The sequence below is a fragment of the Pediculus humanus genome, genomic scaffold, assembly GCF_000006295.1.
Source record: "Pediculus humanus corporis 1103172107521 genomic scaffold, whole genome shotgun sequence".
Taxonomy (NCBI): Eukaryota; Metazoa; Arthropoda; class Insecta; order Psocodea; family Pediculidae; genus Pediculus; species Pediculus humanus.
Genome location: NW_002987137.1, coordinates 337,652 through 354,663, shown reverse-complemented (window position 1 = coordinate 354,663; position 17,012 = coordinate 337,652). Strand labels below are relative to the sequence as shown.

Genomic DNA, 17,012 nt, shown 5'->3' with positions numbered 1-17,012 from the left:
TTTTCATCAGACAAAAAAAGAAAAAGAAAATCAAATCGATTTTCTACAAAAATCTGTTTCGTGAAGGTTATCAATCGATTTTCATTAACATTTTTTATTATTATTATTATTAATCATAAGGATAATAATAATAATTATTATTATTATTAATAATAGTTATTAATGTAATTTAATAAATAAGTAAAACACCGGTTATTGTCGAACTTGAACCAGAAAAAAAAAAAAATTAAAATTAAAATAATTACTCGGCCACCGCATATTTGATGATTTCGGTTTGTAAATAAAATCAATCGATTTTTACGTCGTCTGCTAAAAAAAAAAAATTTTCCCCCCACAATTTTCCTTTTGAGTGGAAAACATTAAACAATGGGAGACAAAAAAGAATGTGATAAATGCATTTGTGTGTGTGTGTTTATATTCCGGAAGGAAAGAAAAATGAATCGAATGTTATATGTTAATAATAAAATAATAAATAATAGATGAATTCAAATCGTTTCCATCGACTTCCGCCCGAAGGCTTAAGTTGTAGCGATCGTGTCATTTAAATTTTTCAATATCGTCTTCTTCTTCCACTTTGTTTTTTTTTTTATTCTCAATAGTTCTTGGAATTTATTTTATTCTTTTTTTTTTTTTTTTGCGTTTTTATAAAAATTTTTAATTTCCGGTTGTTGTTATTTTCTTTTCGAGTTGGTATTGTTAGAGGGGAGGGGAGGGAAGAGAGCGAAGGAGAGAGGGAGGAAATACGGTGAAAATTTTATTATTATAATTTTTTTCATTTTTTTTTTTTTAGTTCCGAAAGAATTTTTTAATTGCATTTTTTTCTCTATCATTATTATATTATTATTATTATTATTATCATTATCATTATTATTATGATTTTATCTGAGGAGGTCACGTACCATCATCGTTGTTTTTTTTTTTTTTTGTTTATCAGTCTCAGAATTCCATAACACCTTTTTATGGTTGTTTGAAAAATTTCGTTTCCAAATATGGATTTCATTATTATTATTATTAATATTATTATTATTACGTCCGTAATAAACTGCCAGATTTTGACGTATAATATTTTTTTTTTATTATCATTATCACTATTATTATTATTATTATTATTATTATTATTATTATTATTATTTTAATTAATAAATTTTTTTTTTTTTTTGATGAATTTTTCAGTCTTAGCGAATGCTACTTCGCTGGGAAGGGTGCCGCTTTGGTTCTTCCGCCAAATGAAAGAGTACGACCCGGACGGAGGCTGAGTTCCTCCGGAAGTGACATACAACAACACTTGCAGTCTATGTTTTATCTATTGAGACCCGAAGAAACATTGAAAATGGTAAGTCAAATGATATCGATTTAAAAAAAAGGTCGACGAAACGAATCGTTCAAAAGGAAAAAAAAACGTGGTACCAGTCGCAGGCTAGTACCACGACGCGTATCTTTTTTTTTTTTTTTGCCTTACATCGTTTGAACGTTAACGGTTATCGTCCGCAAAATGCCCGTTTTATTTAATCGTGAAAGAAAAATCACTAATAATAATAATGATAACAATGACACAAAAGACGGTCTATTGCAAAAAAAAAAGGGGAGAGGGGAGGGGAGGGGAATACGTGATGAATGAATAAACCGTGACACGAAAATCGCAATTCGTGAAAAATTTATATAAATAAATAATTAAAATTAATTAATTAAGGACTCCCTTAATAATTATTTAAGGCTAAACGGAAAAGGAAAATAAAAAATTTATTAATTAATCGTTATTATCATTATCATTATTATTATTATTATTATTATTATGATAATAAATAATTTTCTCGGTTTTGGCATTTTTACGTAAACGTTTTCATGTCCTTCATTTTTCCTAAATTTGTTAAATTAATTTAATTTAATTAATTTAAAAAAAAAAAAAAATCGAAAGAGTTTTATTAACATTGACCAATTTTTTTTTTTTTTTTGGGGGGGGCAAGGGGGAAGGGAGGTTTTTACCTTGTAATAAGTAAATAAATCGATTTTCGTCGTGGTCGAAGCAGCAGTAGTGGAAGCAGCCATCAATTTTTTTTGTTTTCATTCGCTCTTCGCACGCGTGTTGTTTGCCATTGCGGAAAATTTCAAAAAAAATTTTCCTTTTCTCTCTCTGTCTTCCAATTCACGAGCTTTACATTAATTTTTATTTGTTTTAAAACATCGAATACATTTTTTTTTTTTAACGTGGAATCAACGAAACATGAAAGCACGATGTTTTTTATGTTTTTATGTTTTCGAGATCGAAAGAATTTTTTGGCCGCAAATAAAAATAAAAAAAAATTTTTTTTATTTTATTTTTCCTTTGAATATCGCCGTGGAATTCGAAATGACAATTTTATTATTATTATTATTATATTTTATTAAAATCCTAAAATTTATTACTTTTTCTTTTTTTGAGGGGTTTCGTCGGTATTTTTTTTTTTTATAAAATTTTTAAAGCTCACAGCGTAAAACCTAAGCGGGACCCGTGAGAAAATAAGTAAAAAGGAAAAAAATTTTATTTCTCTCCTTCTCTCTCTCTCTCTCTCTCTCTCTCTCTTTGTTTTTGTTTGACGGATACGCGGACCTTCCGTAACTGACACCGAGTAAATTTTTCTTCCGCCATTTTCTTTTTTTTTTTTTTTACGTTCTTTTCGTATTTATAAATATTATTATTATTATTAGTTTTAGATTCTCGGTACCACCTCATATATAATTGACACGTGTGAAATTACTTAAAATTCTTTTTACACGTTTCGGAAAATTTATTCGTTTCGAAAATTTTCCACTAACACATTGTTGGGTCAACAATAGGGTTATTTTCTTTCTTTTCAAAACGAACGTTCCAATTAATAGGTTTTTTTTTCAAAAAGTTTTATTTCGTTTGTTTAATTCGCATGAAATGCTCTAATTATTATTATTATTATTTATTAACTTCTTGTGCCAAAGAACTGATTTAATACGTTTATAAACGATCGTAGAGAATATTGTAACCTTCACGAAAAGGTCAAAATCTGATTGAAGGGCGCCATGTGTTCTTTTTTTTCTTTTTTCCTTCAAAGCGTTACCCTTCGCTCTTAAAAAAAAAAAAAAAATTTTAATATTCTCAAGGACTTTGGGTTAAAAAGAAAAAGAAAATTTTTTTTTTTTTGTTGTACTTAAATGACCCTCCATGATGTTTGCGTGTTTTTCAAATTTTTAAAGGTCGCGCGACCGATCAAGGTTTCTTTTATTTATTTATTTATTGGGTTTTACAACGAAAAGGTTTCTCTGGTGGCCTTTTCCGAGTCACACAAAATTATTAAAAATGTTATAAATTTATTTTCCTTTCAGGCTGTGAAACTTGAAAGCGTTCATTCGGGTCGCACGCGATACCTGGTCGTCGTGTCTTGCATCGGTCGTCAAGATGCCGAAGAATGTTGTCTCCTGGGTATAGACTGCAACGAGAAAACAACGGTCGGTCTTGTGCTGCGGGTACTCGCCGATACGACAATAACACTCGACGGTGACGGAGGATTCAGCGTGTGCGTTTGCGGTCGTCAGCACATTTTCAAACCTGTATCCGTTCAGGCGATGTGGTAAGTTCCGATTGATTTTTTTTTCTCTTTTCTTTGAACCTGATCATGCAGGAATTGCCCCGCATCATCATCATCACCATCACGATTTTCTTTTATTCCCTCTTTCCGCGTTTTTCTGCGCTTTTTTTTTTGTTTTATACGCGCGCGTATCGTACCTGTATCTCTCGGCTTGTTTTATTATTATTTGAAAAGCTTAAAGTAAAATGATGATGATGATGATGACGATGATGATGGTGATGATGATGGTGATAATGGTAGTGTTGTCGTATAAAAAGATGAGAAAAAATCATTAAAAAGGAAAAAAAAAAAAACCTCATAATCGAACCTTTTTTATTTTTTTTTATTTTGATGATGTCATTAGCAGACGATGATTACGTATTAATATTTTTAACCTCGAATATTATATTGAGGAAAAAAAAAAGAAAGAAAGAAAGAAAGAAAAACGATGACAAAATATTATGAATCATAAATTGAGAATTATTGAAATTTAATTTTTTTTTTTTAAACGCTACCATTAAAAAAAAAATTAATAATGATAATGATAATAATAATATCGAATGTTTTCTTGTGGTATATTGAATATTTTCGTGCCGAAGAAGATTTATTGATTTGAAAAAAAATTTAATGATTTTTTTTTTTTCATTTTTTTAATCTCTAATCTACAATCTCGCTTTATCCCACGCTAATAAATTATTATTAATAACAATAATAATGAAAATGATAATAATGATGATGATGATAATCGTGAAATTACTTAATGTAAGAAAATAAAATAAAAAATAAAATAAAATAATGGCGTAGTCAATAAAAAAAAAAAAATTTTTTTTTTTTTTTTATGTATTTCTACGCCGTGTGCCGTGAATTATTATTATCATCATCATTATCGTTTTAAAATGAAATTTTTGTTTTTTGTTTTTTTTTTAAATAATTAATTATTTTTCGAAGATCGAGGATTGCGATGGATCGAGAGATCGATCGATCGATTGTTTTTTTTTTTTTTTTTTTTAAAAACGAAATTAAATCATTTTGCATCGAAATTAAATTTTTTTTACGAAAAGTGGCCCCCCTGGGAAATTTTTTTTTTTTTTTACACGGTCAATGTTTATTTATTGTACGTTTTTTTTGTTTTCATTTTTTCCCTTTAAAAAAAAAAAAAAAAAATATTGTTGGAAAATCTCGGTGGAAATTAATTTAAAAAAATAAGGAGGAGGAGAAGGAGAGAAGTGAGGAAGGGGAGGGAAGAAATGATAGAAGAGGAAGGGAAAAGAATGAAAATGAGTTTGAAATATTTTGCAACATTCCTTTATCGATTCGCTTGTAATAAAATAATTTCTAATGTGGGAAGCGTGAAAATATACCGAAAGGATATTTTTTTTTTTTTTTCATTCATTTTATTCTACAATGTAGAATACGCGAACGCACGACCGCACCCACACGCGCACGTACACACTTTTCCAAACGTTGCTTTAACATCTCGTTTAAAATCGTCGAAAACCTTTTATGAACCTTCGAGAGGTTTATCTCGGGGGGAAAAAAAACTAACTCTGGAATTATTCAATTTTTTAAATTATTATTATTATTATTATTATTATTATTATTATTATTATTATTATTATTATTATTATTATTATTATTATCACTTTGTTAAAATTAATGGCGACGTTAGAAGTCGAAAAATTTTTATAAAAACGGCCGGGGAAAAAAAAAATTCGTTTATTTAAGGTTAAAACCAAGAAACGATGCAACAATCGATCGATCGATCGACCGATGGATCGATCATTTTAATTGATTTTCTTAGAATTTATTTTCGTTATTTCGGTTACTAATCGAGCCGCCGGATTGTTGTTGTTATTATTATTATTATTATTATTATTATTATTATTATTATTATTATTATTATTATTATTATTATTATTATTATTACTACTCGAAAAATGTTTTAAACGCATGGTAAATCGTCATTATTGGAAGTCATCGTCATTAGCGGTTGTTGCTTTTATACGATCGTAATGGTTTTTACGTTTTATTATTATTATTATTGTTATTATCATCATCATCATCATTGCACCATTCGAACACGTTTGAACATGAGTTGTGAATGAAATAAAAAAAAAAAAAATTGTTTTTCTCGGGAAGCTGAATTTTCATTTTCATTTTTTTGTTTTTTTTTTTTTTTTTCCCTCCTCGATTGTCAAGAGCCTGAATCAGTTTTTTTTTTTTTTTTTTTTTGTTATGTTGTCGGCTTTATTATTATTTCATAATGAGATTTTCAAAGACACAAAAGATTTTTTTTTTGTATTATGAATTGAATTTCGAGCTTTTTTTTTTACATATATATTAATTTTCATTATTTTTCGGGGAAAACAAACAAACAGAATAAAAACGCGAATGGAGTTTGTTGTAAAACAAACAAACGAAATGCTGTCATTTTCGTTTCTTTTGTTTTGTTTTGTTTTGCCATGATATACCTTTCATATATAAATATATATGTATGATAAAAAAACAGGGAAGCGATAGACTCTAGAAAAAAAAAATTAAGTCATCGATGATTTCTTATTGTGTTTAAGAAAGAACAAAAAAAAAAAAAAAAAAAAAGAAAATGTTACAAGGATGTTGAGGAAAAACTTTAAAAGGTTTTATTTTAAGGCGGGAGAGAAAGAGAGAGAGAGAGAAAGATAATATTCGTTTAAAGGCGTCACGAATAAATAATAATAATAATAATAATAATAATAGTAATGACGAGGACGACGGTATCGATGACGACGACGACGATGACGATAATGATAATAAATTAGGTTATCTAAAAATAAAACGAATGCGATCTCCCAGGAAAATGACCTACAAGTCGAAAGTAGTAGCAATGACTTGACTGACATTAATTCAAAAGGTCATCATCATCATCATTATCATCATTATCATTTCGTCGTCGCGAATTTTTGAGGGTTGAAAACAAACGAATGGATTTTTTTTTGTCGTCACGGTCGTTACATTTTCGTGTTAAAATTTAACGGGATGAATGAAACGAACGAAGGACTTTTTTTCCTTTTTGTTGTTTGCCCTAGTTCTTCAAAGTTAAAGAGAGAGAGAGAGAGAGAGAGAGAGAGAGGGGGGGAGAGGAAATGGCGAGAAAATGAGAGAAAAAAAAGAATATACAAGGATACAAACGGAAACGAAATGATTTTTATTCAAGGGAATTTAATTTAACTTTCCCTTTCTCTCTCTCTCTCTCTCTCTCTCTCTCACACACACATCTTTCGGTTATATTGCTCAAACTCCGTTTGAGAAAAAAAAAGTTAATGTTCCTCATACGCGAATCCGCGTATGGGTTCCCTTAAATGGCGTCGGACAAGTCACACGTGGTGCATGCGCAAAACAAACAATTTTTCATTTCCCTCGATTTGGAAGATCTCCCACACACACGTTTTCTAATATTAGATTGTATATATATATTTTGTTTTCGTCACAGGGAAAACAGTTTCCTTAGTTACAAATATAAAACAACAACACAAAAAAAAAAAAAAAGCGAAGGAGGAAGGAGACAAAAGTTTGAGAAGCAATTGAAGATAGAGGGAGTGTGAGAGAGAGAAAGAGAGACAGACGACAAGACTGTTACATGTTTTATTATTATTATTATTATTATTATTATTATTATTATTATTATTATTATTATTATTATTATTATTATTATTATTATTATCAGTATGGAAATTTAAAAAAGTTTTCGCTGTTTTGCCAAAATAATAATTTTTATAAATTCGCATAAAAATTTGTTTGTTTTTGTTTTGGTTGTCGTTTGTTTTGTTGGAAATTTGCCTTCTTCTTTTTTTCCGGTAGCAGTAGCAGTAGAAAAATAGTCGAATAATTATTGGTTTTAGCCTTTTTACTTTTTCTCGAACTTTCTTTTTCTTTGTTATTGAGAAAAACGTGTTAAAAAATCGAAAAAAAAAAAAAAAAAAAGAAAATTGAAAAAGTTTTTTTCGTTACACTTTCATTGCGACGTCGTCGTGTCGCCATTGTTCAAACGTGATGACGACGATTGTATTTTGTTGTTGTCGTTGTTGTTTGTTGTTATTATTCGTGTAACAATACAAAGAAAAAAATTTGTTTAAATATTTATTTATTTAGGCTTATTCTTTCATGCCTCGGCGCATCATTCCATACCTTATTTGAACTTGAATTTTTTTTTTTTTGCGAGTCCAGTCAAATATTTTTCTTATTATTATTATTATTATTTTTCTAAATTTGATTTTTACGCTGCGTATATTCTTTATTTATATTTATTATCAATTATTCTCGCAAAAAAAAAAAAAAAAACGCACGGGTTTGACCTTCGAAAAAAACTCATCTCGACGAGAACATTCACTCTTGTCCGAAGTTCACAAAGCAACGTTTTTTTTTTTTTTTTTTTTTGTTGCTTTTTCTCTTGGTGAAATCATCTTTTTGTGTGTGCGTGTGTGCGTGTGCGAAAGATGAAAAGATACAAACAAACGCGTCAAGGTTGTTGTCGTTAATTACTTTGAAAATCATTACTTATGAAAAACGAACGTTTTTTAAACATACACAAAAAAAAAAAAAAAATTTTTTTCTCATAGAGTTTTAAAGTTTGTGTATGTTTTTCGTTTTGCAAATGCATAACCGTTGCGTCAAGGTATCGTCACAGGGGGGTGGGTGGGGGGAGGGGGAGGGGAAAGAAATATTAATAAAACTTGATGACCGTGGATTAAATAAAAAAAATTTGTCGCGAATTTACGTATTTTTTTTTCTTGTCGTCTGTCGTAGGTGAATGGCGTGTGACTGTGTGACATTTAAATTCTGGGGGGAAGGGAAGGAGGAGGGGAAAGAGGGGGGAGGGGTTTAAATTTTCTTTTGGTAAAGTGTTTTTTTTTTTTATCGGGAAGGACGCTCGATGCATCACCGCGGATTTCCTTCGTCGTAATTAACAAATTAGGTTAAATACAAATTATTAGTGTTCATTTCCGGTCTGAGGAGTAAATTCGGGAGTCGGTGGCGTGTAATTAACCGCAAAGTGATTATTTAAAACGGAAACGGATTTTGCGGATTTTTTTTTTTTTTTTTGCGTTTTTAAGCAGGTTACTTACGAAAGAGTATAAAACTTTCTATTTGCGAAACATAGAGAGAAGAGCTTGTTTGTGTTTGTTTTTTGTTGTTGTTGATGTCATTAAATGTTCTAATAAGATTTGACTGTGAGGAACAAAAAAAAAAAAAAAAAACAAAGAAATGATTTATTTAAAAAAAAAAAAAAAAAGAAGTAAATTGTTGTAAATTTAAGAAAAAAAAAAAGAAAATTCCCATGGAATCGTTTTCGATTTGCTTAGTCATTCCCCCGCCTCAGCCCTCCCCTTCCCCCTTTTCTTTTTTTTAATTAAATAAATGAAAGTGTATCATCATCATCAACAACAACATCGTAATTTAAGTTAAAACGGAAGTAAATTGACGGGTTTGTTTATTGCTTTTGTTGTTGTTGTTGTTGGTGACGGCGTTCCCGTTTTTTTTTTTTTTTCAAAAAAAAAACTAATTAATTAAAAATGTTTTCGATTAATCGAAAATATGATTTAAGAGATGAAGACTCGTTTCGTTTTTGAAAAAAAAATGTCACCGCGTCGATCATCAATTTTTTTTTTTTAATTTATTTAATCGGCGGCATTTTAAAATTAAACTTTGTTAATTGACAGAACTGAAAAAACGTTTGTATGTTGCTCTATTTTCGACAGGGGAGTAGTAGTAGTAGTAGCAGTAGTAGTAATATAGGTCTAACACACATATCACTGACGTCGAAAGATTTCGACCTTGTTAGTAACGCGTTAAATTGACCCAGTGCACTTTGAAAGCAAAACAAAACAAAACAAAAAACAAACCGCCATGTTGGAACCATTATTATTTTTAAAGACACGATTTGTAGCAGAAGACAAACACCCCGCGCGCCGCACACATATTTACTCTTTTTCTAGAGATTTCTATGAAGTTGTCAATGCGTGAACTTTTATTATTATTATTATGGTTACTCTTAAACACGACAAGGCTCTTATTTGTCGGGGTTTTTAAGCATTTATTCCAGGTTTCTACCCGATTCCTTAGGGACAAATACTCGAATTTCGGTGGTGCTACTTATAATATTTTCCGAAGAATGTGGGCCGTCCCACATAGTGCGATTTCCTGGATGTTCTTATTATTATTATTATTATTATTATTATTGTTGTTGTTGTTGTTGTTGTTATTATTTTAATTCAACGCGAGATTCCATGCTTGCACTTGTAGGAGTTTTATTTCCAAAATCCTACCCGATTCCTTACGAATAAATGTTTCGATATTAATTTTTTCCTAGATTTTTCCAGAGTATTCTCCAGTCTTATCCAGACTTTTCCAGTTTTCTCCAGATTTTCTCCAGACTTCTCCAGTTTTCTCCAGGATATTTTTAGGCTTCTCTAGGCTTATCTAGACTATTCTAGTTCTCCAGTTTTCTCCAGACTTCTCCAGTATTCTCCAGAATTTTTTTCCAGGCTTCTCCAGTCTTATCCAGAGAAACCTCTGTAATCTTCTACACAGCCTTTCTAAACTTTGTTTCTAAACTTTTCCAAATTTTCTCGGGTTATTATTATTATTATTATCATTAGGATTTGGCGTTGTTATCAAAAAAAAGGAAAATTTTCATCGAAGATGAATTAATAATTCTAAAAATCTTTTCATCGTCGGTTTTTCTTTCTTTCTCTCTCTGTCTCTCTCTCTCTCTCTATGCCAACCACACTGAAAACTTTACCGAATACGTCAAGGCCATGAGAATGAGTTTTCTCTCTCTCTCTCTCTCTCTCTCTCTCTCTCTCTCTCTCTCTCTCTCTCTCTCTCTCTCTCTTTTTCTTGCATTGGCTCGAAATACAAAACGCCCATTTTTCAACCTGAATTTCCAGCCTACTGGAATGCGTATGGAAGAAAAGAGCAGTTAGCAATAATGGGAATCCCTATGTATGGTTGCCCCTCATCATCATCATCATCATCATCATCATCCTCTTCAATTACGATACCGCGTGCGTGCGTGTGCGTTTGTGTCTTTTTCTGGTTTAAACAATCGTCGTTTTTATTTATTTATTTATTTTTTTCATCATGTTATTATTAATTGCAAGAAAAGAAGGAAAAAAGATGTTTTTCTCTCTCTCTCTTTTTCGTACGGTTGAAATCATTTATTAATTTGCTCTTATTTTCGGTACCGAACTCCCACGTGAGCCTTTTTAATTTTGGAGCGGAAAAAAAAAAGATTTTTTAACTTAATCGTGCAATTAAGGAAACCTTAAAAAAAAAAAAAAAAAAAATTATCAGGACCATATCCGGAACGATATTAAATACTTATTATTATTATTATTATTATTATCATCATCCTCATCATGTTTTTATTGGCTTTCGAGATAAACAAAACTCTTCGTCGGTATTGTTGCTCTTTATCTCGAATGATGAAAAGCGAAAAAAAAAAATTTTTTTTCGAATCCTGAAAAATTTTACGTACCTGCCACGTGTAAATTTCCTCCAGGGGGGATAGAGAGGGGGGAGGAGGAATTCCCTGGACGAATATTTAAAATCGTTAGGAGTATGTGCGGAATTTAAAAAAATTAAAATTTCGTTCCAGTTTTTTATTTTATTTTATTTTTTTTTTAAATATTTCCTTAGCAAAATGAAATGTAAGTAAGTGACGATGATGATGATAATAATGATGGTTATGGTGATGGTGATGGTGGTGACGATGGTGGTCGCGGCAAACTTCTTTTTTTCCACAACGAAAAAGTCGTTTTCCTTAGCTTAAAGATGAAAAAAATTTGAAAGTTTACCAGTCTCGCTTCATCATCATCCTCATCATCATCATTTTCTCTTAAATTTTTAGCTCATCTTTTATTTTTCTATTAAAAAACAAAAAAAATTTCGTAGTATTTCATATATGGAAAATCAAGTGAGTGAGACAGAGAGAGAGAGAGAGAGAGAGAGAGAGAAAACAGTTTAATAAATTCGCACGAATAAATAATAAATAATAATTTATGTGGCGACCGATTGGCTGCGTTTGTTTCGTACGATGTGATTCCCCCCCCCCCGCCCGCGTCGTGGAACCAGATGATGTGGAAAACGATTCCGACCGTACCTGACACTGATTCGAAACCGCACAAAAAACCGCCAAAAAAAAAAAAAAACAATAACCTTTGAACATTGAGACATTGAATGTTTTTTAACATATGGAGGATATTAAGAGGTTGAATCGTTTTAGAAAAATTTTATTTACAAAAAAAAAAAAAAAAATGTCGATAGCATTAAATATACAGGTTTTTATGTAAAAAAAAAAAAAAAAAAAAAAACTTGCATAATGATTTTAATAATAATAATGATAATACCTTTCACATTTTTTTTTCTTTTGAGGAATCCATTTTATTTTGTAAAAAAAAATTTTTTAATAATTTTCCGTGGAAAGAGAAAAATTTCGAATCGAATTGAAATTGTTTGAATGCTGCTGAGTAACGATCGATATTTATGTTGTTATCATCATCATCATCGTCATCGTCATAGTTTAATAATATTCCCGTGACTTCCGGTTGGATTGGCGAAATTTAAATTAGCCGTGAAATAACTTTTCGAAATTTAATTTCAGTTTAATTTTTTTTTTAAAAAAAACTTTCCAGGGTCGAATCGAGGATTAAAAAAAAGAAATAATAATGATATTTAAAACTAGTTTAAACATTTTCGGGTGCGGCTATTTCTTTTTTTTTCGAAATTTTTCAAATTTTAACTTTTCCGGAGTTGTGATAAAGAGGGAGGGGAGGGGGTATATTTTCCACGATTGATTTTATTATAACATGAAAAATTTTCAAACGATTTGATAAACATGATGAAAAGTCTGCACGTCGTTTCTGCCCCCCCCCTCAAAAAAAAAGATGATGAAGACACGTTTATTTCCGTAATCGGAAGTTAATAAATATAAATCCATACCTGGGCGAACGATGAACACGTTTTTAAAATGAAATAAATTCAGGTTCCTTAAAAGAAAAAAAAAAAAAATTGACGTGGGGTTATGGCGAACAATTTAAATTAAAAAAAATTTTTTTTTTTTTTTGTCTAAAGAAAAAGAAACGAAAGAAAACAAAATGGTGGCGTACGTACAAATACCGATTTTCTTTCTCTCTCTCTCTTTAAAGGTGGTTTAATTCCAAGGTTTTTTTTTTTTTTAGTTTAACGCAATCGATAGCGTGGCATTGACCTCTTATCGAATTCACTAATATTACGTTTCAACCCTCCATTTTTTTTTTTTTTTTTAAAATTACCATCCCTCGCGATACGTATAAAATAATTATATTAATTATACTTTAAGTTTTGTGGGGAGGATGGGAAGGGGGAAAAAAATCACGTAGTCGATATGTGAAGGTAGTTAGTTACCAAAGGATTATGTAATAATAATAATAATAATGGTGTCGATATCATCGACGTCCGATCATGCAATCTTCGAATGCATTGCACACGCACACGCACTAGTCAGACATTTTTTTTTTTTTTTCTTAGTCCTTTATTATTAAATGGAAGTTTTTTTTTTGTTTAATAATTTTCAGGTCTGCCCTTCAGACCATTCATAAAGTAAGTTCGAAAGCCCGAGAGCAAAATTATTTTCTTGGAGGTTTGACGCACGATTGGGTCAGTTACTATGAGCAAAGAATCGAATCCGATAGATCGTGTCTCAATGAGTGGCACGCAATGGACAATATCGAATCCAGGAGGCCGCCATCTCCTGACTCGGTGAGTCCATTTAAACCTTTTGTTCTTTTTTGATTTTAACGATTGGATGGTTTTTTATTTTTCTTGAATTTTTTTTATTTTTGGAAATCAGGTGCGAACGAAACCTCGCCAAAGGGAAGAAACAGAGCGCGTGATACGTTGCACACTCAAAGAAATAATGATGTCCGTCGATTTGGACGAGGTTACTTCTAAATACATTCGAGGACGACTGGAGGAAGATTTGGACATGGATTTGGGTGAATTCAAACCCTTTATCGACGAGGAAATGCTGACGATACTCGGACAAATGGACGCGGCCACCGAAATATTCGATCACGTTTACTTGGGCTCTGAATGGAATGCATCGAATCATGAGGAACTTCAAAAAAATGGGTCAGTCAATGGAAAATGGAAGTCTTTCTTATAATGACACCCTAAGCATTTTAATTTTTTTTTTTTTTTACGTGTTCATTATTTACAGGGTGCGCCATATTTTGAACGTTACCAGAGAAATTGATAATTTCTTTCCCGGAATGTTTAATTATTTAAATATTCGTGTTTACGACGACGAAAAGACTGATCTCCTTAAGCACTGGGACGACACATTTAAATATATATCGAGAGCCAGAGCGGAGGGTAGCAAAGTACTGGTTCATTGTAAAATGGGAATCAGTCGGTCAGCAAGCGTGGTCATAGCTTACGCGATGAAAGCTTACAATTGGGATTTTAAAAAAGCGTTCGAATACGTCAAGCAAAAGCGGAATTGCATAAAACCCAATTGTAGTTTCATGTCTCAGTTGGAAACATATCAGGGGATACTGGATGCGATGAAAAATAGGGAAAAACTTCAAAGATCTAAATCAGAAACGAATCTTAAAAGTCCCTGTTTTGTCCCCAAAGAAAATTCCGCAGCGAAAGAAAATCAAGAGAAAAGAATGGAAAAAATGAATTCGTCTCTTTTGACCGTTGATTGGACGGAGACTTCCGGTACGGAACTTGGTAGAGTCGGTAGCAGACCGAAATCTTGGTCGCCTGATAATTCTGTTGCATCGATTCTCTTCATCGATCAGGCGCCGGGTATGAATTAACCTCCTTAAAAAAATTTTTTTTTCTATTTGCAATGGGAATAATTTATATTGCTTATTGAAACCCCCCCTTTTTTTTTTTTAGGTCCGACTTCCATGTCAATGGAATACCTAAATTCGGATGACAAGCCTGATATAAATCTATCCCCACAAGGATCTTCGGCTGAAATATGTCCAACCTGCAGAGCAAAAATTACTCAGGATGAACTCCCGTGTAAGGAATGCTTTAAAGTTACCACCGTCAAATTGCAGGAAGTTAGAAATCACAACAGTCATTTGAGAATCCCTTGTGAGAACGGTCAAACGTACAGTGTTTCGCAAAATAGAATCGTTTATCTACCCGGATCCACTAATGATGAATCAGATTTTGTACCGTATGTTAAAAATAGGGTCATAGAATTTGAATCGCATTCGGGGGGACCCATCTTTGACGCCCTGAGTCTTAATAAAAAGACTCAATCAGACAGAAAAGGACTTGTTTTAAATCTGACGTCGCAATTCGAAACGAGCTGTTCCAAGTCAGGGTCACCTACGGACGGTGAAAAATCCGCGGAGACCAGTGACGTCAAATCGAAATATTCTCAAATAGTAAATTCAACTCTAGTCAAAGAAGAAATTTGGGATTCGGGAGAAAAGAAACCGGAGGAATCTCCGAACAGTCAAACAGTTTGGACTTCGACTTCTGAACCTACGACGGATGGTGATATCGAGTTACCGCTATCTGAAAACAAAGCCGGTAAAACCAGGCGAGAGGGTGATCCATTTTCAGATAAATTAGATCGCGTGTTTGACCGTGAAGAACGAAAACAAATCAAAACGACGGTGCCGGCGGTGGTTTCCGTTGTACCTGTCGCGGTACCCGTTACGAATTCGGAAGGAGGCTCTACCGAAAGTCCTTCGCGACAAAATTCTTGGAGTTCTTACGACAGTGCCGTGGTTTTGGGTTTTCAGGGTGAACCCAGGGAAGCTCCATCGCGGCAAAGTTCTTGGGGTTCGGGTGATATATCAGGTGTTCCGGGCGCTTTACCTTCCAGAAATAGTTCGTGGGGATCTTACGATATGAAACCCACGGTGATAAACGTTAGTGAAAAAGTAGATAAAACCGAAGAACTTAACTTTGGAGGATTGTTCACATTTAACAAAGACGTTCCTTGGAATCCCGGAACCGTTAAACGCACAAAACAAAAGTTAGAAGAGGTTATACAAGTGAAAGAAAACGGCGCAACGACCGAAGTTGAATCTTCTTCTTCTTCTTTTCCTTCTTCTTCTTCTCCTCCTAAAATTGAGATCTCAGTATGCAATTTAAAACTTCACGGGCCGAAGCCTTACCAATCTCCAGTTCTTTCCAAAGATCTCAAAATTTCTTCTCAAGACCCCTCGGAGAGTCCTAGCTTAAATTTAGTTCATTATCAAAGTACTCCGAGTCTGTCACTCCAGCCCTCACTCGAAAATACTTCCGTCTCTGTCGACAAAATGACTGCATCCCAGCCTAACATAACATTTCAACAAGATACGCTTAACACTTTATCAAAAAGCACCGACCAACTTTCCCTCACTCCCGCGAGTGCGACAGACGATTGTTTAGATCATAAGCAATCCGAAGGTCAAACCACGACGGGTCTCAATCAATCCTGCTCCGTTCGACAACAAAAGCAAGTGTTGGAGAATTTGACGAATAAATGTTGCGTTTTACCCAAGCGTTGCATAAGCATGGAAGAATCCGTTATTGGGACGGAGGTGTCGAAACCGGATGCGGAAGCCCAAAAAAGCGTTTCGGGATTGGTTCAAAATTTAAAAAAAGAATTCGAAGCAAAATCCGTGTACAAAAACAATGATAAGACATCATCCGACAGTGAGAATTTAAAACAGTCTTCTCCCGTGGGCAACAATCACCAAGATCCGTGTCTCGTCGTGAATTCGTCCGAAGACTTGTCCGTTAAAAATCTAGTCGGAAAATACGAAATAAAAAAGAATAAGCACAGGGAAAACGAATCGATGTCGAATAAGAAATCCCACAACATGATTTTTCCGAGCCGTAAACCCAAATTGGACATGGTGTCCCAGCCTCAACTCAAAGTCAAACATTCATCTCTTTTCTTGCATAATTTCAAAAATAGCACGACCGGAGAAAAAGTATTAGTTTTAGATAGGCCTCCGGCGAAAAGTCCATCGCCGAGCGTAGTTGTCGCGAGCGTCGTTGCCAAAGCCGCGAGTAAAAAACAACAGGGTAAAACCCATCCGTTGGCACACCTGACCATCAATCCGAGGCACAGTAACGCCGTGTACAACACCATGTGATAATTTGATTTTTTAGAAATAGAGAAAGAAAGAGAGAGAGAGAGAGAGAAAAACAAAAAAAAAAAAAAAAGAAAAAAGAAAGAAAAAAAAGGCTGTTTCGGTCATTTACGGGCCCCCCAGCAGGAGGAATTTTCTTCTTCTTCTTCTTCTTCTTCTTTTTCATCTTCTTCATCTTCTTTACAAATAAAACTTCGACAATTTTTATTTTTTATTATTATTATTTTTCATCCTCATTTTTTTCCCCACGATATTCATCCATTTTTTTTTTTTTTTTTTTTCAATCCAAGAAGTCCCGATT

General features: G+C 32.6%; 1 protein-coding gene across 1 annotated transcript; it reads left to right on the top strand.

The window, feature by feature from the left end:
- Positions 1-1,294: 1,294 nt before the first annotated feature.
- On the top strand, positions 1,295-16,714 carry Phum_PHUM176310 (slingshot dual specificity phosphatase, putative; the record flags this gene model as incomplete). The annotated part of the gene is made up of 6 exons (XM_002425088.1): positions 1,295-1,333; positions 3,334-3,578; positions 13,169-13,352; positions 13,444-13,724; positions 13,813-14,408; positions 14,502-16,714. 6 exons carry the CDS (start codon positions 1,295-1,297, stop codon positions 16,712-16,714), a joined length of 3,558 nt encoding a protein of 1,185 aa, XP_002425133.1.
- Positions 16,715-17,012: the final 298 nt, after the last annotated feature.